We start from the raw sequence: 26292 nt of genomic DNA on the forward strand, positions 1-26292 counted from the left end.
AAGTCAAAAATGTCTTTGAAAAAGCAAATGAGATAGATTTTCTATCTTTGTTCCAACGTTAGGCGTAGGGGCAGCTGATTTTTTCTTGCAAAATTCGGGCAGGAGCCTTTTCTAAAGACAAATGGTATCAGAATATTAAAAAACTACATTTCGAACACGTTTATAAATTTCTAGGATGAGTAGAGTGGGCGTAAGGAAAAATCTGAAACGGGACCTCTACTTACAGACTGCAAGAAGATCCAATCTAAATGCGCGGATCACATCAAACACAATAGCAAAATGTAAAAGTGAGAATTTTTTCTCGTTAGCTAGGGGGAGCTGAGTTATAGAGCTTCAGTTGAAGAGCTTTAGAAGTTTTGGAAAGGTATTTGAACTTGAGCAAAATTTGTTTAAATATGTACATAAAAGCATCTTGCGCCCCTTATGTTCGGGGGCCTTTAGTTATCAAACTAAGGTGTCCTAAACTGCCTTATGCCACTGGCATTAGGGAATGCAAGCGTGAATGCTAGCCATTCAACAGAAATCACAGAAAGGTCTGCTTCTTCTACAAAATAGATTCTGCAAATCAAATAAATCAAGCAAAAAAAGTGTATGGGTTGTTCAAAATGATGCATGATGACAATGTTCCATATTTTGCTGAAGGGATGCAAATCCTGGCCACTGTTCCAGCAGCATCATGTTCAGCGAAACGGGCATTCAGCTCACTTAGGCACATAAGAACATATCTTCGTAACACCATAACTTCGTTACACATATCTTCATAACACAGCAACAGACTTGACAATGTCGCCCTCTCTAATATCGAACGTTAATTCTCAAGTCATGTTCTCGAAAAAAATATCGATAAAATAATCGATATATTTGGTCACCGTCGCGGGAGAGATTCGTATTTCTTTTAATGAAAACTAGAAAGCTATTTTGTAATGTGCCATGTTTATAAAAATGCTAAAAAGTAAGCCTCATTTTAATGATCTTGTCAGTCGTTGCTCGATTAATATTAGAACTTTTCATGTGTAAGGGTATACTACGTAAAAATATGGACTTTAGTAATTTGAGCCCCCCTCCCCCCTTCCCCCCTCCTATATGAGCTCACTCCGTACGCCTATGCCTAAGATATCAAAACCTTTTGTTTTTTGAAGCCACTTTTATCTAATATCAATTAGAAAGGTATGAAGATATTGCTTCATAAAAACACATTATCAGGGACCGAAATAGGATAGCCATAGCAAAAGACAAAAATGAACAATAATTGAAATAAGCTCGCTTTTGTCAATGACACAGTACCCATTGTCACTTCCACTTTTACAGACTATTGCAATTTTTGCAAAAGCTTAATTTTTCATTTCAGAAATCAAGTAGGTTTTCTCCCGTTTTCTCCTGTAAAAGTGATGCCGTTAAGATAATTGTTCTTTCATTGACTATTAATTGGCGCAAGACATAGAACAAAATAACAGGAAAAGATATTCCAGGTCAGAAATATTCTTACTGTTTTAGATTTCTTATCCCAGAGGTCCCTGTTGGGCTTACAGAGAGAGCGCAGATAACAAAGGAGAGCCGCCAGTCACTTGAAGACTCCGAAGCCACTGAACAAATTACTCCGACAAAAAATGACTCCTTTTAAACCAAGACACTGTTTTGCAAGGAAGAGCCTTAATAACGCTTAGATTTTAGAACCTAACTTTTCCTCCTGAGACACTCTTACCAAGGAGTTGGATACCCTTTCTGCATCACAAAATGGCGACATCTGAAAATGATGCTGATGACGTTTGCTACTATAGTTGGCTTTCCATTTGAAACATCTTTGCTTTATTGCAAAATTTAAAAGTAGCAAAGCAAAGGCTTTCGCTTTTTAGTTTGTTTCCCCACGTAAACGAATATGAACTTCGCTGGCAGAGATTAACACGAGTAGCTGTGTTGAGCTGCTAAAGTGACAATGTCGTCGACATAAACACGTGGGTTCGTGGATATAATTCCTTACAGTTTTCAACAGCAACAGATACCTAATAAGTAGGTTACAAATCTTTATATCTAGACTCCTCTTTTTATTATCCTGATAATCTTATTTTCTTTTTCCTTTGGACAATTTTCCTCAACACTGTAAAATTTGGATAGATTTACAATTCTTTTTTGTGACCAATCCATATCTAATAGAAAGTCACAAAGCTGCGGTAGCCATACATCAGCTCTTCGCGCATCTCCCGGTTCATAATCAATTTTGTATTTCTCTTGCCACGCAAAATACTTCAAATATTCTTCGTCGTGTTTGTGTAAATAATTGAGGTACATGACTAGCTTTTGGACAGTTTCGAATTTCGTAGCATCGATAAATGACCCTGGTATCAAGGTATCCACGTTTGCTGTCATAACAACTGGAACGTTCCCCCGTTGAAGCGCTCCCCAATACTTCTCTGTTACATAATCTGTGCAAAGCGAGTTCTCAAAAGCAAGATAAAATTTATACCGTGATAGATATTGCTCGCATTCTTCCGTATTACGATTGCAGATCCTCACAGGGCCAAAATCCTTACTGCACTTTCCAAAAACATCGACGCGGGCGTATCTTTGCATTAGATGCACGAAATCGTTTCGGAAACGCACGGCGCAGTTGCTCACACACCAGGCAACAAAACCTGTTTTTGATTTAACATCTACTTTTTTAGGCCGGCTTTCAATAGTCTTGCTGTGATACCCGTACGGATGGACAATGTCTGAGTTTCGCTGTGGTGTTACGGTCAGGTTAAACAGCATTTCGTTTGAAAGTACCTTCCGCGTATTCTTAGGGCTTTCTAAATTGAAGTAAACCCAAAGCTGACCTGCAAGTAGCGGCTTTGATCGCAGTTTTATGAAATTTTCAGGTAATGGCAAATCTTTTCCGTGAAATACTACTGCATCACTTTCTGTAAACTTTGCAGGATCTCTGGTCAGTTCGCATGGCTCATTGTACATCAAAGAGCTATGGATCTTCTTTGTCTGTAGGAAAATAAGAGGATCTTTCCCAGAATACTTCTCTGGGGGTCTTGTTTCCAACTTTTCCAATGAAAATCCAGTTCTCAGTCGGCTTTGTTGTCCCCTAATTACGTGATTTTCCTCCTCGATAAGGGCTCCATTTTGTATTAGTATGTACACAATGCAAAATATTAGGCCAGCTAGTATGGCTTTGAGTTTATACAAATTGTTCGAGCGAAGCATACTACAAACCTTCACATACCTACGGACGACATAACATGCTAGAAAAAAAACAATGCACTGCTGTTCCTGACCAAAATTCGAGCTTCACAACATCTGGCGAGTTTATCGTCATTGCTGTCGTTTGTTAAACGAAAGTTTTATTCAATAATGCTGAAGGAGTAGCTGTATTCTATAACCATGTTCAATTTAAAGGAGCATAAGGATACAACCACCTGTTACCAGCATGTTTCTAGCAAAAGCCCTGTTTGGATGGAATTCTTATTGCTGCAAGGGAGAGCTGAACGAACAGCAATGCATTGCTGATTCCCCTTTTTCAATGATCTATTCAGGGACCACGGAAGCGTTGGGCTAAGGGGGCTCTAGCCCCCTCCCCCAAAATACTTTCATAATAAACTTAAAACCATATAAAAATCAACCTGATCTTTGTTTTAAGCATGTTTACCCCCCTCTAAAAAGTTTTAGCCCACACAATCTGTAATGTGCTTTGCGGTTCTTGCGTCTGTTGTAGGGGGCCTTGTTTGGCAATTATTTGAGGTACGGGAAGCAGTTTCATATAGCCATGATTAAACTGTATCGAACATTTTATAGTCTAGACTGCTATCATGAACCTATTTGCAGGGTTCATTTATCTTGAAGCGTTCAATTAAATGGGCCTTTATTGAAGCATGTATTTTGAACTACTAACAAGATAAACATGTGTCTGAACTCAACTAAAACCCTTGGCGATTCATCCAACATCGCGACCGAGAACAGGTGGCGATTCAGCTAATAAGTTGCTACCAACAATGCAAACCATGGTTATAGACATCGCATCAAGAAACTGTTATAGGGTTCTATAATGAAGACGTCATAGAATCTAGTTTGAGAATTTGAACCAGAACACTCGAAAAAGTAGGTGTATTAGCTAAGTGTATTACAGGTTGAGGCCACGCTCATACTGCTCCATTCTCCGTTTTCGTTAGTGAAAACGATGTCGGTTAACACTACACTGATCCGTTTGCAAATAAATACGAAGCGAATACAGTAAGTGTTAACACTGCTACAACAATTTTTGAGCACAGGCTTTCACGAATCCACATCAAATTGGCATTATTATGAATGAAAATAATTGAAATTAAATCGCGAAACTTTTTTGTAACAGCCCTCCGTCCATTGTGAATTTTCCACTTTAAAATGGTTGAGATTTGGCGTGCCAGAAAGCACATATGCTGTTGCCGTTGTTAGCATATTCAAAGAGATTTCTAAAATACTGAACACCCCAAGAACACCCTAAGAACAAGCCATAAAAACCACATCAAAAGGCTTAATGTCCCAAAAAACATATCTAAATCGACATATGATTCGAACAATAATTTGGTCAATCATTCAAAATTAATGTTGGGGCGGGAACAGACCTGATAAGTCTGATGTTGTTGGTGTTGTTATACAACCAAAGATGTTTTGCGCGTCAAAAGTGTGAACGGGGGTTTATACATGTGGAGCAATTTCAGACCCATTGTGCCCTTAGTAAAGAAGCTTGTTCCAGTTTCGTCGCTGAAATTGTGTACTATTGTACAATATAATCTACACTAATAAAAAATGATGATATATTGAGACAAAATTATGGCTGTGTCCGTCTATCGGTCAGCTCTTTTCAAAGTTATGAGCTTGCAACAGCAACGCAATAGCAATAGGGTCGTGTGACAATATGGCGATCGCCGTATCGGCATTTCGATGTGTTAAGTAAAAGAAGATTACAAACTTGTCGTCAAAACTTGAAGAAATCAAGTTTAGGCATTGTAATCACAACCATGGCAATTAATTCGAACAGGATGAGAAAACTCTTTTTCAAATTCAGGCTATTAGAAAACCATCGCATTTCGATTTTTGGATAGCTAAAATTGAACATACATACGGTGGTTCCTTTTGGCGTGTGGTCAAAGTGAATCCTCTGCAATATCCTGGAACCATTTTGTTAATTCAATGTGCATCAGCGTAATTGGCCTATGTTGTGTAAGCAGTACTAAGCCTGTAAGTCACATTCCCCTACACCCACATCAGTTACGTGTTTCGTGATTTCAGTTAAGAAATTCTAGCGTAACCAGACGTAGGAAACACAACCATTGCGTAAACCAGTCTGCAGAGTATGGCTGTTGTGCGCATGAGATCAGTATCGGTATGCACATCAAAATCTTAAATTGCACACCGAATTTCTAATAGCATTATTATACGAAACTTGTGCTTGCACACCTTACAGTCAAAACTGGAACATTTGCATGCGGAAAAGTGCCTGAAATGATTATGTACATGCGAAATCTCATCAAATACTGCCATACTGTTGCGTAAATCCTGAAAATTTTCCAAATTTAGCAATTCATACTGTATCAACTGTAACAGAAACCAATATTTGCTTAAAAACATAGAAAAAATTATGTGAATGATTTTTGAACTTATCAGCTAGCACATGCGGATATGCCCTTCTTATCTCAGCCCTATTAAATTGACATATTTCATTAAGTAGTGCGCAAAACCCTTAGTTTTGAGAAAGTTGTCATAAGACATTTTTAATCTTTTAGACGGTTCCCAAAGAAAGACAAATATAAAAGTGCATCTAAATGGCACTTGAAGGAATATTTCATAAAATAGAAAAGCAAAATGGCACTTGAAGGAATCTCCTTTACAGTGCATCTCTCCTTCAATCCCCACTGGCAATTTTCAGCGAGCAGGAATTATCAGAACTGGCGATGCAGTTACTTTTAGAACGATGAAAGTGGAGAACAACACAGTGTTTGGAACTTCTTGCTGCTTTTTGACATTTCTCAATGGGTTGTTAAAATACAAAGCAATGCCAGACCCCACCTTTTCTTCAGCAGAAGAAATGAAAATATTCAAAACTGCCATTTTGTACTTATATATACCAATGCAGCTCAGCTAACAGATACAAAGTGTGTCCAGCACTTGAATAACTTTCCGTTCCTCTTTCTTCTTATCTGACTGCAATGCTAAATACACAGCAGTCATTTGCTGAAATGCTTTCCCAGTAGGTATCGACGCTTGGGCATGCCTTCTTCACAACTCTGTAAGATAGAAGATTAGGAGAAAGCTAGAGAAGTCAACTTGGCAGGGGGGACTTTACCCCTGAAATAATGTGGCGGTAATCCAACTATACATCACTAAATGAGCCTAAATAAGACTTTTTTCAGGGCTGCATAAAGTATCTGAATCAGGGAAGCAGGTTCCAAGAAATGGTTAATATTGGCCCAATTTTAACCAAAATAAGGAAAAACCAGTAAAATCATGGCACTAAGCTCAAGCAAGTCTCAAACTCAAGCAAAATGTTTACACTGGAAAGAATATTAATTCGTTTTTTTATAGATATCAATCAATAACTGAAAGATAAATTGCACTACATTTAGAGTAAAAATGAAGATAAAATGCTAATATTTTTTAAATAGACTATAACCTCCTTGCCCAGTGCCTAGAAACATGTAAAATACATTATTGCAAATCAAAAGTTTTGTTCTATCCGTATGATAAGGGGCTTTTGAAAAGATCCAGGATGGTGTTATTCTGAAGCTAAATTATAGCTGCATTACCAAAAAATAACTTAAGTCAAATGGCAAAATATAAATTTTTGAGCAATCATAGCAAATGACTAAACTCTCTTGAAATTTTTATTATCCTTAAGAAGCAAACCCAAACAAATAAAAATTCCTTTTTAGTACATTGAATCAAATCTTAGTGCTGAGAAAGACGACAGAATGTTTTCTCTCGTTTCGGTTTCCACAAGGAAAAGAATAATTTTGAATCTCTGCTACTTTGTGAGCGATTCCCTTCATCATTTAGTTTCTGAGACACTTTAGGTATTAGCTTGGAAAACATTTGAGTATGAAGAGTTAGCAAAGAACATACCTGTAAAGATTTGTGACTCCGTAAAGTAACCCATCGCCAAACGAATACTTGATGTCAATTAGCTTGACATCTAACGAATTTCCCAAGGGCCCTTTCCAGGCTGATTCCAAGGACAATCTTTGGTACAATCCTCCAAAAAGCCCAATTCCAACCAGAGATCCATCACCCATGGTCGTTATCCCTGTTACACAGCAAGAATTATTCACTCTTCTGGTCCACTTGCCTTCCAAGGCGGGTCTCTCCCACAAGTGATTGTCGGTACCAACCCCAACTAGTTTGCCGTTCTTCAACTCAGTTACCGATTTAACACAGCAAGAGTTGGGAATTTTCTTCCATGAGGCTTCCCCTAAAAAGTCTCGGTAATAAAGACTCAAATCCATTCCGATGCCAACCAATCTACCATCACGTAGAGTGGTGATAGTCTTTATCTGAAAAAGATCAAAGCCTTGAGTTTGTAATTGACTGTTAGTGACTAAAACGAAGGAGTGCAATTTTTCGGCCTAAGCATTTCGAATTGTCTCTACTAATATTCCTTTGACTTGTCTTTCACAGGACTGCTGCTATCCGTGGTCAAATTAAGGATATATTTGTTGTTTTACTAATCAGAACATCGTAACATTATCGTTGCTTTAAAAAAGCCTGCTTTTTGGCAGCTTTGAAAAAATGCCACAACTGAGATTACCTTTCGAATTTTCAACTTTACGAAAACGTTATGTCAGCATGGAGCATGTTACAGCTTTTCACATGAAACAAATTAGCCCCTCAACCCCCCCCCCCCCCCTCCACCACCACACATACTGTTGTGAAGCAAATAATCTCAAAGCTGCAATAAAAGGTAAAAGAGACTTGGCCCCCTACTTTTGTTTGCGTTGCCCCTCCCCACATTCAAATTCGCGGCTTGGGCCCTGTCATTCCACCCCCATCTCCACCCATGTTCAGCCACAATCTGATTATTCGTAACCTGATCATTCATATTTTATAATTTATAACAACAAATGTCAAATCTAGTTGGGGCAAAATTTGAAGATTGGAGCTGTCGATGATGCTTTGAAACGTTGCTCTTACTTGAAAATTTCAATAACTAGCTAGTCAAACTATGATACTTACAAATCCGCTGCTGATCACTTGTCCCCATGAGGAGCTTAGGTGCCGCTTAAAATAAAGTTGATAGTTCTTCCCAACGCCGATCAGCTTTATGCTTGCATTGACTGGTCTCTTAACCAAAGCAAAACTTTTCACACAGCAAGTTCCTTTTAGTTTCCTCCATCTAGAGTGCCATCTCTTTAGGTTCCTTACTCTTACACGATGGTCGGCTGTGATACCTGTGGGTTGAAATTGGATTTCTGTTTAACTTAGCGATCAGTTAACAGAAAATAAAAGTCGTAGGAGAGAGATGTGTTCATGTTATGTTGCTGTTTAAATGATGAAGTTAGATCACCTTATCTACGTATTTGTAAAATTGAATTAAGGGCCATCTCGGCCTAGATATCGATAAAAAAGTACATGATAGTCATTGTCTCTTTGTCGTTTGGTGCAAGGTTTATCTTAGTCAAAACATCCAAAGTGTATGATTTTACAATATTTTTTTCGTCTGTGCCACTTTCATGGCACTAAGGCCGTGGGCAGGCAGCTGATAATTATCGTTAAAACATGCAACTTTAATGATACCTGGAGTAATTTGGAATGTTTTAAAAAGAAAGTTTTTAGTAAAGTTTGGTAAGAGTGCATGTCCACCAAGTTTTTTAATCAACCTTTTTAATCTTCGTTTAGGAAAAAGTAATATTCGGTTATTTTGGATTACAGCATCGACAAATGTAGGCGTCGTGTCTATCTATTGCTTCGAAGAAAAGAAAATAACAGATAAAGTATACTAAAGAAAGAATTGAGCTGATCAATGATATTGTCACAAGCAGGGTTTATTTTAACGTGCAGTGATAACCAATTTGCACAGTAATAAATCGTTATTGTGCTGTGATAAACTCAAATTTTGTGCAGTGATAAAACTAAAATTAAGAGATTTGGCATTAAAAAAGCAAAATTGAAGCAACTGCCAGTAGACACATAAAGCTTTTAAAAGAGCATTACAATATTAAAAACGAGAACATAACAGTAACAGTGTTCATAATCTATGAAATATCTTTGAAAATTGTTCAGTATCAAAAACCTATCGAGATTTTTCATAATCCAGTTAGTTTGATAGGTGTGGTCATGAAAATTTTCAAAAGGTGACACCCAAATATTAAAAAAAATTGAATATGTGCAGCGGTAAAAAATCTGGCTCAAAAGAGATGGGAGTATCGATGAAAACTACCTGCAAAGAGTTAACTTAGTGCGCGAAAGCTATTTTGCAAATGTGAATGCAATCTTTTGTACGTACCATACAGTTTATTCTTGGTTACAAAGATATCGACAATACCACTCGCCCGAGGTACAGGTGCCCATCTACCCTTGAGACGGCGACGGATTAAAACATCTTTCTTATCCGATAAGCCAAACAGTTTCTTCCCGGCACCAGCAATTGAAATCAATTTAAGAGTCTTAAAAGACCTTTTCCAATTTGATCTAAGGGTTTTCTTCACATACAGCCTTTTTCCGCCAGCTCCTAAACCAATGAAGACACGGGCACCTTTGTACTTCATAGTTGTTACATCTGAAACACAGCATGACTTGGGAACGCGCCTCCAATTAGAGAAAAGAGACCTCTTCAAATAGAGATGCTTGTTTTTTCCAACTCCAACAATTGCACCGTTCCTAAGGGTATGGATTTTTGTGACGCAACAGCTTTTTGGGATTTTTATCCAACTGTTTGAGGTAGAGAAATTGCGTTTGGTGTACAAGTAGTTGTCCAAGCCTACCGCGACTACTTTGACTGGCAAATGGAAGGAGCTCGAACTTCCATTGCGAACCAGAAGAGAAAGCAAGACAGTTGCAGCTAAGACTGGGAGGGTTTGCATTTCAACCACAAGGGAATTTATCCTCCTTTTCCTAACAACAAAAATTTCCGTAACATTACCACCAAGATTATAGAAAAAGCTAATAATTGCAAGAATCATCTTCAATATTTGTTAATCTCTGCCTTAAATTTGTCGATAATTCTTCCTTGTACGTGTTTCACCGTAATAGGAATGCGTATTTAAGCAGGGGAGGGACGATTCATTCACAAAGTTCAACGGGAAACGTGATATGATATTGGTGAACAAAAAATAGAAAGCTATAAAGAAGTTTAAAATAAGTATGAGAAAGAGCTTTGTTGTTCATAAAAATGTTGAGAAATGCTCTGATGAGCAGCAGCTTAGAGGGCCATTTCAAGACGGGGGCAAATGCAAAAACATTGTTTTCTAGGGACCTGATAGTTTGAGTTTATTTCGAAAAAAATGATTTTTCTCATTAGATAGCTTTTATAGCCTAAATAAAATAAACAATTTGATGTGGACCAAAGCCCCAAAGTGAACTACCTTTGTAGCATAGGCCCACATTTGAAGACCAGTTTTACAACTGCTAGTAATGAAGTGTACGTCGATGACCCTAAAACCAAGATCTGCGATAAAAGAATGTTTATTTGTTAAGAGTCAGTTTTTTCATAATGGAAATCGCAGCTTTTAGTATTTTAGTAGCACAATAGTAGCTTTTCATAACAGATCAATGTGAATAAACTTACTCTAAGTTTCGATGTGAACTTTGCTTCTGCTCCAGCTCTATCTTCAGCGAAATTTGCTCACTAGCTATAGCAACCGTTTTATATACTCAAGCAAAATAAACAAAGGCAGTGAATTGGCAGGGTTTGTTTCTAAATCACCACAACAGCAAATTTTATGTCGAGATAATTATGCTATTTTTCTTACTAATAAAAAGTGAATCTCCTGTTTTCTGAAATTAATCTAGATCAAATATAGAACAGTAAAATTTTAGTGGAAATTTTTATTTGTGTTTGATATAAGCCCACATATAAATTTGCTACTAATATTTAATGTTTACTTGTTTAATTGTTTGCTCTATTTTACGGCAGTTTTAAACAGCGCATCTGTGACAGCTGCTCTAACAGATCTCAGTCAACAGTTCGCTTCCGTGTAGCTCTGAACGATTTGCTTCCCCTAAGGGGGACTCCCTACTTTCCGTGTGTCCATGTCAGCAATATTTTGCTGACACCCAGACACCAGCTGCAGCTTGAAAAATTCCAAATATTGAGCCTCAAAACAATGTTACATATACATGGATAAATGTTTTATTCAGCTTTCTGGATATCATGACTTCGTTTAAAATTAACGGACGTGGAAAGATAGGGAATATCCCCCTCCTAGTCACTCTAAGAAGTGAATAATCGAGTTACATTTGTGCATTAATAAAGGATAATTATGGCATGATGAAGCTCAAGTCTCTCCAGTGATATATTTAAAATTTTCGAAAAATATTTTACTGTTTCACTTGAACCAATTCAGAAATAGTTTCTACCATATATCTTCAAATTTAACCACGATGCCTGTGTTTGAGACCTTGCTTAAGAAAGATAGCTAAAAACTTTCACAGCATTTGAAAGATAAGTGTATTCTAACTTTATCATGGGTTTGGAGGGCGCAGCCATTCAAATATTTTGTCGTCCCCGTGACATATTCTTTGATTATCTGTTTGTACAGTGATCCATTTTAGTAAAAGCATAGGTAATATAGCTGCACTCATTCAGAATAGGCTAGGGGAAACTAATATTGAAAAGGGATGTAAAAAAGCGCCTTGGTTATACTCGCGAATTCTTTCAAAAAGCGCAACCCTTTGAAAGGCTGAAACTCTTTATTTCAGCGAACATCCTTTTCGAAAAAAAGAAGTGAATAACCTACAGGAGCAGCGCCATTAACTCAAAGGGGTGAGGTGATCTTGTAGATGGAATGTAAAGCCATGTCCTAAAAGGCTCTATCATATGTTTTATTCCCTGGTTCCATTGAGTTTCCACGTCTAAGGAAATGAACACTTTCTTGAAGGAATCCAGGGCCCCTTTTTTCTCCCAAATTGTGACAAATCATATCGGTGGATAGTCCAATGTTTGAAACTGTCTAGAAGATCACTTAATGAATTTTGCAAATACCTTGAAACTGTCTCTAGTGGACGGAAACACGAGGGTAGGGTAGGCAGTTAATGGTCTTTAGTGTTTTATCTGTCTACATAAGCATTGGTCAACCAGAAAAGAATTGGATCGAAAAAAAATACTCTATAAGTTGTAGCTTGTTATTTCCAATGTGGATTTGACAAACACGGAAATCCTCAGATCAAATAATTTCAGGCCAATGCCAAACGGTAAAACGGAAAGGACGGAATTGCATGTCGAGTTTTGATCTGTATATTTGCAACATTTTTATGGTTGACAAAATAACATGATATCAAATCGAAAAATGATATTAAATTCAAAACAATGTTGGATAGAATCACCAGTTAAATATTTTATGCTTTCAACCTAAGCAAACATTTAAACGCATAGTATTGTTGTGCGATGCTATACAGATTCACAATGCTGCGCAGAATCTAAAAATGCCCTAAGTGCTGTATCTATATCTTCCCTGGAATGCTGTAACCTCGGTCCAGGTCTTTTAGCATTTGTTGAATCTTTTTGAATAGCCATCTTTTTGTCAAATATTCTCGTTTGAGCTTCCTTCTTCGTCCTTTCATTTAACCAGATCTTTTCATGGTAAATCTCAAGACACCAAGTTTGTTTGACCAGTGATTAGATCTCAGTTTGTTTTCATATAAGCTGGAAAATTTTGCACAAGATGTTAGATCGTCTGACTATAGCTTTAGCTACAGAGATTACAGTCTTTTTTATAAGTATTTTTAATAAGAGCACAAGCCTCGAAAATGATCGAAAGTTGAGAACAAATCAAGAACAAGCTAAGACTGCGCTACTAGAAATGGTAGCTTTGAACAATGTTTTATCTCAAAAACAAGAATTTTTGCCATATGTGTATGCTTTTTCGGTGAATTTTCAAACTTGTCAGCCAATAAAGGCTGTCTCACTAACTTTGTTGGCAAATGAGGCCTGTACACCACCCTAAAAGCTAAATAGCTAGCAACTTCACTGCTTAAACACTATTGATTTGTGAACAAATTTAGAACAATCTAGCCTCAGATTTTTAGAAAAATCTAAGAATAGCCAGCCTGAACTTCATTTAACCGGTTCTTGAAAAAGGGCGTAATCCTTCCAGAAAAATGACTTTCCTGGACAAAGCTTGTTTCGCAAAGCTAAAATACAGCAGATGTATTTTCAGCTTTTTAATGGCCCATTCAGATGCGTAAAGAGAATTTTTGATCAATAAGTGCAATTTTGAACCTACGAAATTTTCTCGATAGCTTTTAAATGAACAAGTACTGTTGTCAGCTGATGAATCTAACTGCAACACCGGTACCAAAATAATCAAAGATTGCTAAAAAGAGCCATTGACAGAATTAGTAATTCAAGCTTCACTGTTGTACTTTGTTTATATTTAAGTGAGGCATACAAAAATATGCTTTAGGTCTCAATTAAAAGCTGCAAAGAAGCATAAGGAAGTTCACATCCTTCTTAATTGAAATTTACAGAAACACTAACTTCGTGATCAGAAATTTGTCATCTGAATGAGTGCTATATAATCAACCTTGTCTCTTTTAATGAAATCCAACTGTGAAGCAACAGAGATGAATTCTGTAAAACGAAAGAGTAGACAACTTGACCTGGTCGTGAAAGCTAGCTGACCCACAACATGCAAGATCAAGTTGAAAACAAACAATTAAAAGTTAACTCACGGAAGAAGCTAAGTAAGGTCATTGAGGTTACAGGAGGGCAATAATGTCAAGTTTCTCTTCTCCGTTTTTTATCCTTACGTGACAGGCTTATAACTCACCAGTGAGATTGAATTCTTCCATGGAATGTAGCGCATTCCATTTTTTGTATAATTTGCGTTAAATGCGAATAGTATATAGATCTTTGTTTCACAACAACATTGCTTTGTAAGAAATGGCATTACAATTCATGTTGACCCTCACCCTACCCCCCCCCCCCCAACCCCCCATAACTGTAACAGAGATCCGCTACTTTTGAGTAACTAACGAAAAAAAGCTAACGAATCTTAGTATGAGTAAGAAATTGACTGAATTAGAGGTTACTGGTTACCGTTTTATGTACAAACGTAATCGAGGCTATTATTACATAATCACGTGAGGTTGGTCCTACTACATAACCGCAATGATATTGTTAAATAAGGCCTCAGTCAGCTAAACCCACGACGATACCCCCTGAAGTTAGGTTAGACTCCATTTGTTTCCGTCAAGTTAAGATCATGAAACCGAGAATAACACAAATCGTTAGATTTAGGGTTAAAAGTCAGGAAAACGACATACGTTGCGCTGGGTCCTTTCTTATCATGAAAATTACTATTGTTTCTCAAAGAGCACAGTGACTGAAAGAGAGCGTGTTTCGAAAGGATGTGGTCCCGAAAATTTCCTATGGGCCTAGTACCCACACCCCACTCAATAACACGCGCGTCCACTGCTTACTTTCTTTACCATCACGTTATTTTCTTCAGTCATATATTTTGTAGGTGTCGAAGTTGGAGCATAAATGTTTGCTTTGATGACTGCAAATTCATGATTAACATGGCATCGGTTGGAGGACATAGCATGGACATAGGAAAGCAAAAGAAATGAATGACATTTTTTCGTAACAACGATAAATCCATTGTTATAACAGAGAATGACGGGAAAATTAACTTTCTAGTTGCCATGGTAACTATATGGTATCATTGTCACATTTTCTTCACTTTTCCTGTAAGATATCTTATTGTTGTAGGCATAGCAACTTCTTTATAAATATTGATAATAAAATGATTATGTTTGATGCATCATCCAATGTTAGTGAATGAATGAATACTGTGATGAGTGAATTTAATTGTAAAATCACCTGTAGCTAGATTATGTTTTGATCAACAAAAATCGTAAATAATAGAACTGTATTCCCTATATAATTTTAATTAATCCATGTCAGTGAGATTCTCATCATTGAAGACATCAATTGGTATAGACATGTTGCCATTTTTTCAATTTTAACATTTTTTATATTTCGCTTTTATCTTTCTTCTCAAACGCAATACATTTTAAGACAAACTTCGCCATCGTTTTCTGCCAATCATAATATTATTTATCGTGTTCCAAGATGGTCACCTAACCAAAGTCAATCTCATCATTGTACAGTAAACACGCATAAAAGAAACTACAGATTATGAGCCTGCAGGTTGATTCTCTGCCTATCAAGCACAATTAATAGAATAACGGCCGTGAAAAAGAGAAAACAGAGATCGACTTTTTTCAGAAACATTTTTTCGAAGGTTTACTCTAACGCAACTTTGGATAGTTTACTCCTATGAGGTAGTAGTTCTCATTGACTGGGAACCATTTTTGTTCTTTTTCTAGGTGTTTCATCTTGTTTTTTGATATGATGTATTTTCTAACTTTGTTAGCTTGGTTATTTATTACCATCGAGCTAATTCTATCTGTTTTTTATAGCTATTGATATCTTCTCTGAACAAGACTGTTAATAAAAATTCAATAGAAATAAGCAAGTATTTTCTAAAAGGGGCATTTTCCGGCGTTCAAGAGGGCATGGCCTCAAAAAGATTTCGGTCACACCCATTTAAGCCCCTTTACTTTTAGAGTGGTGCGCGGTCCCTGATGGCTGTTACAAAAAGAATATATTTGAAAGAATCTAACCTTGCCTTGCTATAAGAAAAGCATAGGAAATTTTTAACACAGGTGTTTACATAAAACAGACAGTGAAGGCTGTGATTGAATTTCTCAGTACTGCAGTGATCAAAGGTATATAGAACACATAGACATAAAAGATACGTTATTCAAAAGCAAAATTCAAACACACAAAGTGACACGGGCCATTTCTTAGAAACAGAATATCTTGCGGATAGGATACGTAACTTGAAACAGAAACAGGACATCTTGAGGATATTGAAAGGATAAGCGGGAACAGCTGGCTTTGGTTCGTCAATTAGAACATAGTCGAATATTGACATCTGTAAAATTTCGATCCACTGTGCATAATTTCATTGTAAAAACTATTATCTGTTTAACAAAAAGACTGATATGAAAGTCTTTTCCACGTAATTATTTGTGGATTAACATCACAAGTTCCGCAAATCATTTTGGCAAATTTTCTGCTATGAAACGAAAAGCGACACAACATTGGAAAATGCTATTTAATCTAAACTTGCGTCGAGTGATACATTAACAATAGTTGACCTGTAGAATATGGGTCATGTTTTCTACACGTGTGAAAACTACGAGATGCTATATGCGCTAATTTGCCGCAACCACGGATTTAAAAGCTTCTTGTAATAAAAAGCAAGGTCATTTCGAATTAACACACCTTGCGAATGGTACGCGAATGAAGGTCTATTCAAAAGAATGTGATTAAGAAAATGCATCACAGATTACTCTATCCACGTCTGTATAGGGTATTATTTACAAAATATTCAAGCAAGTGTTTTGCTAGATAGCTTGGTCTTTGTATTCTATTCATATTGACCTGAGGTTGCTTTTAAAACAAAATTTATGTTCTTGTTCAAATGTCAGCTACGATGACAGCTAAGAAGGAAACAAGTTGAAAAATTGGCCGATCAAACCAATTCGCTAAGTCGCATCAAGTAGATTTATTACCATTTCGCTTTGACCCATAATAAATGCCTCTAGGCTGGAAATCTCTGCTTTAAAGTTTGATATCATGATACATATCAAGTGATTAACATTTGACAAAAGCAATAAATGAACTAGGCAATAGAGGCTGACCATAGTAATTAGTAACCACTCTTAAAAGGTTTTCTCTAGTACGAAATTTAAAACATTGGTCGGAGAAATTGAGACATTTCTTGCGTAAGCAGTATAGCCATCGATGTATTTTTTATCATCATAAATAGACATTAAAAAAGATCTAATTGTTCATATCTAATCGTGAGCGATGTTCGCCTTTTTAAAAGAATCCTTGAAAAGATCAAGCGATCGTATATTTATAGACAAAGCATATATATAAATACATAAATATATCATAGATCGAAGAAAGTAAAACTACATGGTTTATCTCTATATGGAGATAAACCATGTAGTTTTACTTTCTTCAATCTATGATATATCACGCTCTACGTGCTAACGTATTGAGCACTGTGCTACGGAAGTATCAACAGACAAATTTCTAAATACATAAATATATATATAAATATATATATCGTAACATTATCGCATAAGTATTGACACACTTCAACCATCAGTCAATCTTAGTAACTACATATTAGGTTTGATCGTTCACTGATTTGTTTACTATATGCAAATGTCGTACAAATCTTTGTTTGATAAATATAGAAATTGATGACAAAATAAAAAATGAAATATTTCAATACTGAGTTTCATAATCTATTGCCTTGACAAGGTTTTCAGCAAAAACATCTTTTCATTTGTAAGAATAACTTCATCCTATTATTCAATCATGCTGCTTTTGCAGCCTTCTTTTAAAAATGGTATAGTTATCTTAATATTTTGTAATAACTTGCTATAGTACCACACGCAAAGGATGCTGTTATGATGTTAGATGATAACAGTAATGTGGAGACGAAACATCAGTTCTCAATGTCAACAGTCCTTAGAAAGCCCATCTCAGAAAATATTATGGAAAAGCATTTGCAACATTTTTCAATACTCTTGTAAATTTTAATTAAAAGCAGACAACTAAGAAACGGCCATCGTTACCAAAGTGTTAACCACCAACTCAAGATGCTGTTTGAGGCACAAAAAATCACTAGTTGAGGGGGGCTGAGTTAAGTTAAGGGCCTTTCAAAACGAGATCAGTAGTTAGTCGTTTTATGAGAAGGACAGGAAACACGTGTTTTGTGTTTTCTTTTTCCCACTCCTAGGCAAATTTCATTACCAATAGGTATTCTAAACAAATGAACTGGCAACCGCCATCCTAAAATAAATCTTGTTCCGGTGACACTCTTAAATTGAGCTGACGAATTCAATTCAATTCAATTCAGCGTAGCGTGCTGTTACTCCCTTAGAAGACCGAGCAGATTTGGGCAGAGTTTATTTGAAGAAATTTTAAACACTGCACATATTTCAAATTTTTGAATATTTGGGTGTCACCTTTTGAAAATGTTCATGACCACACCCATCAAACTAACTGGATTATGAAAAATCACGATAGGTTTAAGATACTGAACAAATTTCAAAGAGATTTCATAGATTATGCTCACGCTTACTGTTATGTTCTCGTCTTTAATATTGTAATGCTCTTTTATTAGCTTTATGTGTCTTCAACTTTGCGTTTTCAATGCCAAATCTCTTAATTCTAGCTTTATCGCTACACAAAATTTGAATGTATCACTGTACAATTACGATTTATCATTGCACAAATTGGATATCACTGCACGTTAAAATAAACCCTGGATTTGTGTTTGTGTCACGTCAAAAGCATATCGTTCCGGCATCGTTGTACTTGCGTCAGTAACATTCACCGTGTTCAGAATCAGGTCATCTCAAGGGCAACAAAGTTAAATGAAAAATTCAGTAGCTGCTTTTAAATGCCGACGTGAATGGCGATAGTCTATCATATCTTAAGACCGGTTGAATGAAAACTGCAATAGAAAATGCCTGAAGGTCACAACGTCCTAAACCCGGGATCAGGAAAAGATACAAACCAAGAGAGAAAGCTCTACAACGAAGTTCGTTAACCTGAAGAGATATAGAAATTTCCCATTGTTGTTTTAGAAGGAGGCAGAGTCAGCGATAGGGAATCTTAGGAGTAACTCACCCATGCTCTGCCGAGTTCCCTGTGCCCTAAGTCCCAGACCTCATATCTTCTGTTCAGCAGCCAGTCCCACTAGGTAAAGCCTGGTGCTTGTAAGCTACACCAATTATAGCAAATGAAGGTAAATCACACCACATTCAAAAGTGAAATGTCTATAATGATAAAGAAAGTAACAAGAGAATAGCAGTAGTAGCAATATCTAGCGTTGGCATTGTTGGTGTTAGGCATATTCGCCCAAGGACACAACTCTGCATAGTGCTTTATTATTTATAAAATCTTCAAAGGCCTACATCTACAAAGTCACTTTCCATGATTATCACCAATTTAAGAACATTCTGTTGTAAGACCAAGTGCACTGATGGTCGCGGGGAGTCTGAGTTTGAGGAGGTTTGGTGGCTCAATAGGCCTCCGACTAATTTTTTGTAAAGAGCTTTCAAAAATTCTCATATTTTCTGACATTTATTTAATCATATCTGCTTAGCATTAATATCAATTCTCATTATCAATTCCTGTAGCAGTCTATATGAAGCAACATTAACGGTAATCAAAGCTGTCTCAAGTCAGGGACAGTCGAAGAGGGGTGGGCTTTGGAAAGATTGAGTCCCCTGAATAATTTTCAAAATTGTACTTCAAACAATCCAAAGAATTATCTTGCTTTTAGCTTTTCAATGTTTAGCCTCCTTAATCATTTAGCCCCCACCCCCCAGTCCGTATGCTCGGCAGTCCTTGTCTCCAGCAGAATTAATGGCATTCCGAGTTTATCAAGCTGCTAGCATAACATGTAATAATGGTGGTGTCCAATAATGTTTGATGAATCCAAGTAAAAAAACCAATGAAAATTTAAGACAATATTTTTGAATCACTGACTGTTGGCGGCTGCTTAGATTTCTATTTGTTTAGTCGACGTAGAACTGACAAGAACATTTGCCAAAAACTGAGATAAACCATGCAATGTTAACATAAGTAGATCTGCTTAGCATTGCCGCATTGTCACGCAAAATTTCAGGGATTTTTGAATGCTATTTTTGCATTTAGTATAGTCTTTTATCTGAGTATAATATGTTTTGTAACATGAGCGCGAGATTTTAACGCTGAAACAAAAGTAGGGTGTGCAAAGTATACTTTTTAAATTCAAGTACACAAATGTTTTTTCTCCTGAATCATCTTATGCAACTGAGTGCCTCATTTTTTATCAGCAGTGGTAACAAAAGTTTGCAGACCTGATTCCGTATTTTCATTATAGAAACTATTGTGTTTTCGAATGGCTAAGAGGTCACAGGTGTGTGACGTCATCATTGTATTAAAGGAATGATTATCACGAATTGGCAACCAATACCAATGCAATAAGGTAAAAATATGAGGTTACTCTCAGGTGTTTGTTATGTTCTTGCTAACAGTGTCCTAATTTACCAGAAAGGTTAAAAAAATTGCAATAGATTATTTCTAATCAGAAAATTGTACATGTACAGATAGAGAATGAAAATTACCGTTTACCGGTCTGTCATGAAGTGTTTAATGCCATATAGGCAACGGTGTACAAGCTATTTGGAGTGTAGAAAAGGAGGGTTATAAGTTGCTATTATGCAATTTAGCTGTTTATAGCATCTTAGAGTCGCCTTGTTCTATACACCAAATAGCATGTAAAGATAAAGATCAAATAGAATAGTATGAAAGCAAGGGTTGAACATAAAGATTTGGCTTTGAATTGCCTTAATGTGGATGCTGCTTTGAATATAACGATAATGTACAATGGTCCGATTCTATCACATCTCGCACCAGGGGCGGACTGGCTAATTTTTTTGGCCCGGGCAAATTTTGATCAAACCGGCCCACAATAATAGCAAATAAAAAACTCCTCGGAAAATGCTAGTAAGTGTTAGTCTGTAAGGAAAACAAGTTTTTAAATTCAGTAATTTTGTGCATGGATGAATGCTGGCTAAGAAAATATGGTTAGCAGAACATGTTAAATATGTCATTTGCTGACTAAACAGTGAATAAACAAAAATTTTGACTCTGTTTCTAAATACAGGATCTTATATGTTGATAATGTTATCGTTCTGGCTTCTGGATGTCATCTAACAGGTGTTTTCCTTAGAACATTAACATGACGGACTCCAGGTTTGGCTGCGAAAAATTACTACGTAACCTGTTCTTTATTCATTTAAAGTGGAAAAGCTTCTATCACACTCCACTTGTGACAAATAATTTTCTAATCCTCCGGAAAACCACAATGATTTTCAGCAGCCCAAAAATATTAAACCCAAAAAAGAAAACATGGGCACCCCCGTTGAAATTTTATTGTGTAGCACCATACCCCTGTTGGGCGGGGTTGTATTTGACTTATGATAGTATAGGCCTAATAAACTTACCATAATTTATTGTTTATTGAAGTTCATTGAAAGGAGCAAGAGCAAGACCCTGCTGTTTTTTGTGACGTTTGTGGCTTTTGCTTTATAAAAAAGCTTTGTATCGTAGCTGAATCCTTTTTAAGTCTCACAGCTTTTCCTCTAGAAATTTCTGTGCATCACCTTTGGTTGAAGTCTTCTTGCTCTTCCCTTGTTCTACGTATGTCCTCTCCTCTTCATTGCTTCACATCACAGAGCAAATCGCTTAGTGAACTCTAATTTTTGGACTTTTAAATTTATTACATTAAGCAATACCTTGTGCTTAGGCAAAAACATGACCAGCTTCAAGCAAAAGCTAAGTAAAAAGAGATCAAGGCAGGTTAAAATCTTTATGTATCGCATTGAAAAAGGGGTATTACAGTATAATATGTCGCCAAAAAAGAAATACCGTCAAGAGAAAATTTAACAAGATGGCAATGTTTCCTGAAGAAGTGTGTTTGGGCTTTGGGCTGCGGTGACAATAATGAATTCATAATTTTGATGGTTTTGGAGTACTCGCGTGTATATTTATTCTTTCCCACAAAGTCTCTAAAAATTCAGGGCAAACAGATCAACGCGTGGGTATACTTTTTTTGCCTCACTTTTTAAGCTAATTAATTTTTTTTGCACTTTTATCAACCGGCCCTTAAACCGACCGGCCCTTCGGGCAATCGCCCGAATAGCCCGACCAGCCAGTCCGCCCCTGTCTCGCACGATATTGTAAGTTATGCATTCTCCGAGGCTGTTTTTATAACAGCTAAAGCCAGGGCCATGTAAAGTGTCGAGTGTTGAATTTTTCTCCGGCCAATAAACCCAGCTATTAAAAACATACTAAAATTTTTATACATATAAATTTTGGATAAGGATATAAAGTACCTCTCTTTGAATTCTCTGTTCTTTTCCTCTATTAGAAAAATCTCTAATAGGATAGAGACATGTCAAATCTAATCTTTATAGCGTTTAAAACGTGATATATAATTCAATGACAATAATCCTGAATGAGTATTTGCGGACATTTACATCCGCAACTGTGTTGTTCTATTTAAGAGAAACTTTGCAAAAAATGATCCTCCTTCAATTCAAGAGCGTAGAAGTCATGGAAAATGCAGTTAATTCTTGATCTAATGCCAAATCATCAAGAAAACAGGTGGAGCGCTGTTATGGCATTTTAGGAGGAGCATTAACCAAAGGAAGAATAATATAAACTCTTAAAAAGTGCACAAAAACAGATCATGATAGTCTTTGATAATTTTTATGAAAACAAATAGGTTTCTTCGTAGGTTTCTGCTTGGGCAGCAGGCAAACAATCGTTAAAATACAATTCTACGAGCCAAGTTTCTGCTAGAGACAGGACTTTTTCAACACAAAACATTTTTTGACTAGAAACGATTATACAAAGGCAATAATTATTAACTTTATTTGCTGAAGAAATGTCACCAAACTGTTTTGTTTACTTAACTAGACTTCTGTAGCTTTTCAAAGGCATCCCCAAACCTTCACTTCAAAATAAGTCGTTGGATGCCATACTTTGAGCCAGATACAAGTTTTAATCGTGTGCTCTTCAAGTAAAATTTTTAGAGTGAGGGGAGGGGGACAGCTGTGTCCAATACCCATTTCAGAAACGTCAGAATTAAGAGACGGGGAAAAATTTCATATGTAAGATAAACGACAAGATGGGTGTGAAAAATTTTATTGCGAGTGAGGCCTAAGGACTAAGTTATCAGTGAAGCGAAAACAGTCAAGCGATCAAACCGACTTTGAGATGGGATGGGGGGCATTGCGATGGCCTTACATATAATCGAAAACTGTCCATTAAACCAAGCAGGACTTGCCTCTTTGCTACAGAAAAATTCGAAAGAGATAGCTGTCGGGGTAATTTTTACTCTAGAGACCAGAATTCTTTTGAGAGTTTTGTCCTACCATCAGGCGACAGGCTTCACTCAAAAATAGACTGCTCAGGATAGCCAGCAGAACAATGAATGAAATGTTTGTTGTTTGTTTAGAAAGAACCTTGAAAATGCATCAAATGCATACGGAATTCTATTAAGGCGTTGGGAATTATGAAAAAAACAGGAAAGCTAGAGAAAGCTTGAACGTTATTGGCGTCGCTCTGAAAAGACATCTTGCATGTCTTTGAAGAACAGCAATAAACGCAGGAAGAGAAATGTCCCGTGACAAGCAAATCTTGATCCTGGACGTTTCCTTTTCCCGTACGAATAGCAACGTTCTTACATTTATATAAAGTGCTTTTTGCATCCACGGACATGGTGTAGTCACTAAAGCTAAAAGAAGTCTTTAAGAAACAGCAGTAACATAAAGGCCCCGGATATTTACTGTCTAAGTGATGTAATTCATAATATTTGTCTTTAAATTGCCTTAGTCATTGTTTTCTGCATCATATCGCGGATATAACCACTTTCTATAAATCAAATTGTACATTTTCCATTCGACAGACTCAATGCAATTGTAGCATCTTTTCGCTGTTTAATTAAACAGCAATTACTCACTACAACCTTTTTCACAATGACGTAATTTCTTGAGTATGTTGTGACCATCTTACGATTGTTACCGTAATAATTGGTAATTTCCTTTTCACTTAAACAAAGGTTTGCAAGTACAGAGAATAATCATTAAAGGTAAAATTGCCCATTGTCATCAATTCACCGACCCTCGAAACAAGAAACCGGGTCCAACTACAAAGCATCTGTTAATTTTTCCATTCTGTGCAGGCCGTGCTAAACCGAGAAGAGATCGCCGCCAAAATCTGCAGTTTTCAAAAACTTTGCATTACTTCTACGCCCAATTAAAAAATTCAGCAAAAGTCTATGGAGGGTTCTCAGATCGTTGGCTCTCAGATTGAGGGTTGTTAGATCAATTTTTAGGGGTATAGTAGAATGGGGGTGTGGTTGAGAGCATGGAATAAAATGATATGTGGAAGTGGAGGTATGCAGGGGGTTTGTCCTTTGAAATCCTTTGTTTTGCAATTCTGTGTAATAGTTTGAGAGCTGAGAGATTTGAATATAACAAGAAGTTGATGAAATTAGAGAGCCGGGGGCATCAGGGGGTGGACGTGGAATAACAGGAAAAAACTTACGGAATTTGTCCACATATTTCAATTGCAAGTGCTGAAATGCACAGAGAAACAAAAAAAATTTCTGACACTATCAAATCAGTTTAGTTATGCTATCGCATTTGTGCAAGGGGCCATTACAAGGCAAATTCTTGCCCCATTGTCCTCACGAGTCAAAAAATTGGGGACTTCTGTAGCTTTTCGCTTGTCTTATACAGACTGGGGAACAAGAATGGATGCTACGAAGGAGCATTTCAAGTAAAAGAGAGAGGAGGCAGCTAACTCACAGCTGCCCCTTTCTCGGTACTTTGCTGTTTTTCTGCTTTACTAAAAACAACTTTTGTTGTCTTTTCTTGGCAAGAATGAACTGAAATTATTATATTTCAATTACTGGGACCGGAAATGGGATCTGTTTTAATACAGCTAGATGTTATTAGTCTTGGTAATCCTTTTGTATGCCTTTTCTTTTGGGAATAGAAATTGATTCATGACACACGAAGCAGTGTGGCAACGTAACTTTGTTTCCCTGTGTAACAAAAGTTCTTGAATTGTAAAGAAAGATAAGGGGAGTGGCAAACTGAACATGTTTAGACACGTTTGATAAATAAAAATCACAACAATGTGGTTTGATTCTGTTTTAATACTTTGGGAGGAGATATGGTATATCATTATTGCCAGCTAAAAACATTTGCTTACGGATTAAAAGTCACTTTAAGTTAGATTTACATAACTGAAGGTAAGCGAGTTTTCCCTTACAGTAACAAAATTTGAAGAATAATGTTTACTTAAACTGTTGGCAAATAAACTGGGCGTATAAACCAAGTCAAATATTTACAAGGCTCTATAAACTTTTTTCAATAAACTTCGCTTTGGTTAGGCTCCTGTGCTTCGCCATCTTGTGTCAACCTCTTTCTAATGTGAAAAGGTCCACAAAACAAATGACGTAAGCTTGTCTATTTTAAAACAGGATTGGTCGTAATACTATAGATATTAGAAATATGCATCAAAACAAAGGGAGCTTTTTTCACTGCTTGGCGTTAAAAATGTCACATAGCAGCATCGTGACTCAACTGTAAACTGTTCTTTTAAGAAGGCTAGTATCCTCTTAATAAATGCTTTCGCTCAATCATGTCGAAAAATAAAAAATCAGTTATTCATGCTAAAAAGAAAACTCTCATTTCACTTTTCAATTGAGACTATGCCAGTTTCTCTCCTACTACAAATTTAATAACCTTGCAAAAAAATTCAAAGAAAGTCTTATGTCAAAGTATCTTAGACAGTGATTAAACGAAAGATAGTACATATGAAAAACGTAAACATATTTTATGTTTAAAGAAACCTCTGCATCATATCGAAGGAAAGAGTTGAGGTACTTAAACATTGTTTATTTGGCAGTGGTTTCTTTTGTTGATATTTTGGCTGTTTATTATAACAGGAATATGAAGAATGAGATTGGATATACAAAGAAAACATGTTTCAGCGACCAGTTGAAGCATTGATGCGTGCCTTGCGTTGGTATAACCATTCTTAATATTTGATGATTTGACTTGCCAAGAAAGACAAGTCCAGGCAAATTATCACCAAAGATCACCCCCTCCCTTAATATTCCGGTAGTGCAGGTGAGAATATAATGAACCACTAGCGTGAAAGCAACAGCAGATGAAGCAGAGAAAAGGTCGGCTCTGAGTTCTTCAAGAAGAATCAAGAGCTGCATGATTGATTTGACTTGCCAAGAAAGACAAGCCCAGGCAAATTATCACCAAAGATCACCCCCTCCCTTAATATTCCGGTAGTGCAGGTGAGAATATTATGGGCCACTAGCGTGAAAGCAACAGCAGATCAAGCAGAGAAAAGGTCGGCTCTGAGTTCTTCAAGAAGATTCAAGAGCTGCATCAGTTCTTGACAGCAGGGGCCTTAAGAACGTCCGTGGGATAGCTCAAAAG

The 26292-nt window shown here is 36.7% G+C and overlaps 2 protein-coding genes across 2 annotated transcripts; both read right to left on the reverse strand.

Moving 5' to 3' along the window:
• Positions 1–1182: 1182 nt before the first annotated feature.
• Positions 1183–5249, reverse strand: LOC148959977 (4-galactosyl-N-acetylglucosaminide 3-alpha-L-fucosyltransferase FUT6-like). Its single transcript, XM_089109283.1, has one exon. The coding sequence runs from the start codon at positions 3187–3189 to the stop codon at positions 2029–2031; it is 1161 nt and encodes a 386-aa protein (XP_088965409.1). The 5' UTR covers positions 3190–5249; the 3' UTR covers positions 1183–2028.
• A 730-nt stretch (positions 5250–5979) lies between these two features.
• LOC135683617 (uncharacterized) lies at positions 5980–10849 on the reverse strand. The gene is made up of 5 exons (XM_065198925.2): positions 10739–10849; positions 9458–10065; positions 8188–8402; positions 7081–7508; positions 5980–6245 (listed from the first exon to the last, which is right to left on the reverse strand). The coding sequence occupies exons 2-5, from the start codon at positions 10032–10034 to the stop codon at positions 6155–6157; spliced, it is 1311 nt and encodes a 436-aa protein (XP_065054997.2). The 5' UTR covers positions 10035–10065; positions 10739–10849; the 3' UTR covers positions 5980–6154.
• Between the last annotated feature and the right edge of the window lie 15443 nt (positions 10850–26292).

This window comes from Rhopilema esculentum, chromosome 7, assembly GCF_057945365.1.
Source record: "Rhopilema esculentum isolate cy_ngs chromosome 7, ASM5794536v1, whole genome shotgun sequence".
Taxonomy (NCBI): domain Eukaryota; kingdom Metazoa; phylum Cnidaria; class Scyphozoa; order Rhizostomeae; family Rhizostomatidae; genus Rhopilema; species Rhopilema esculentum.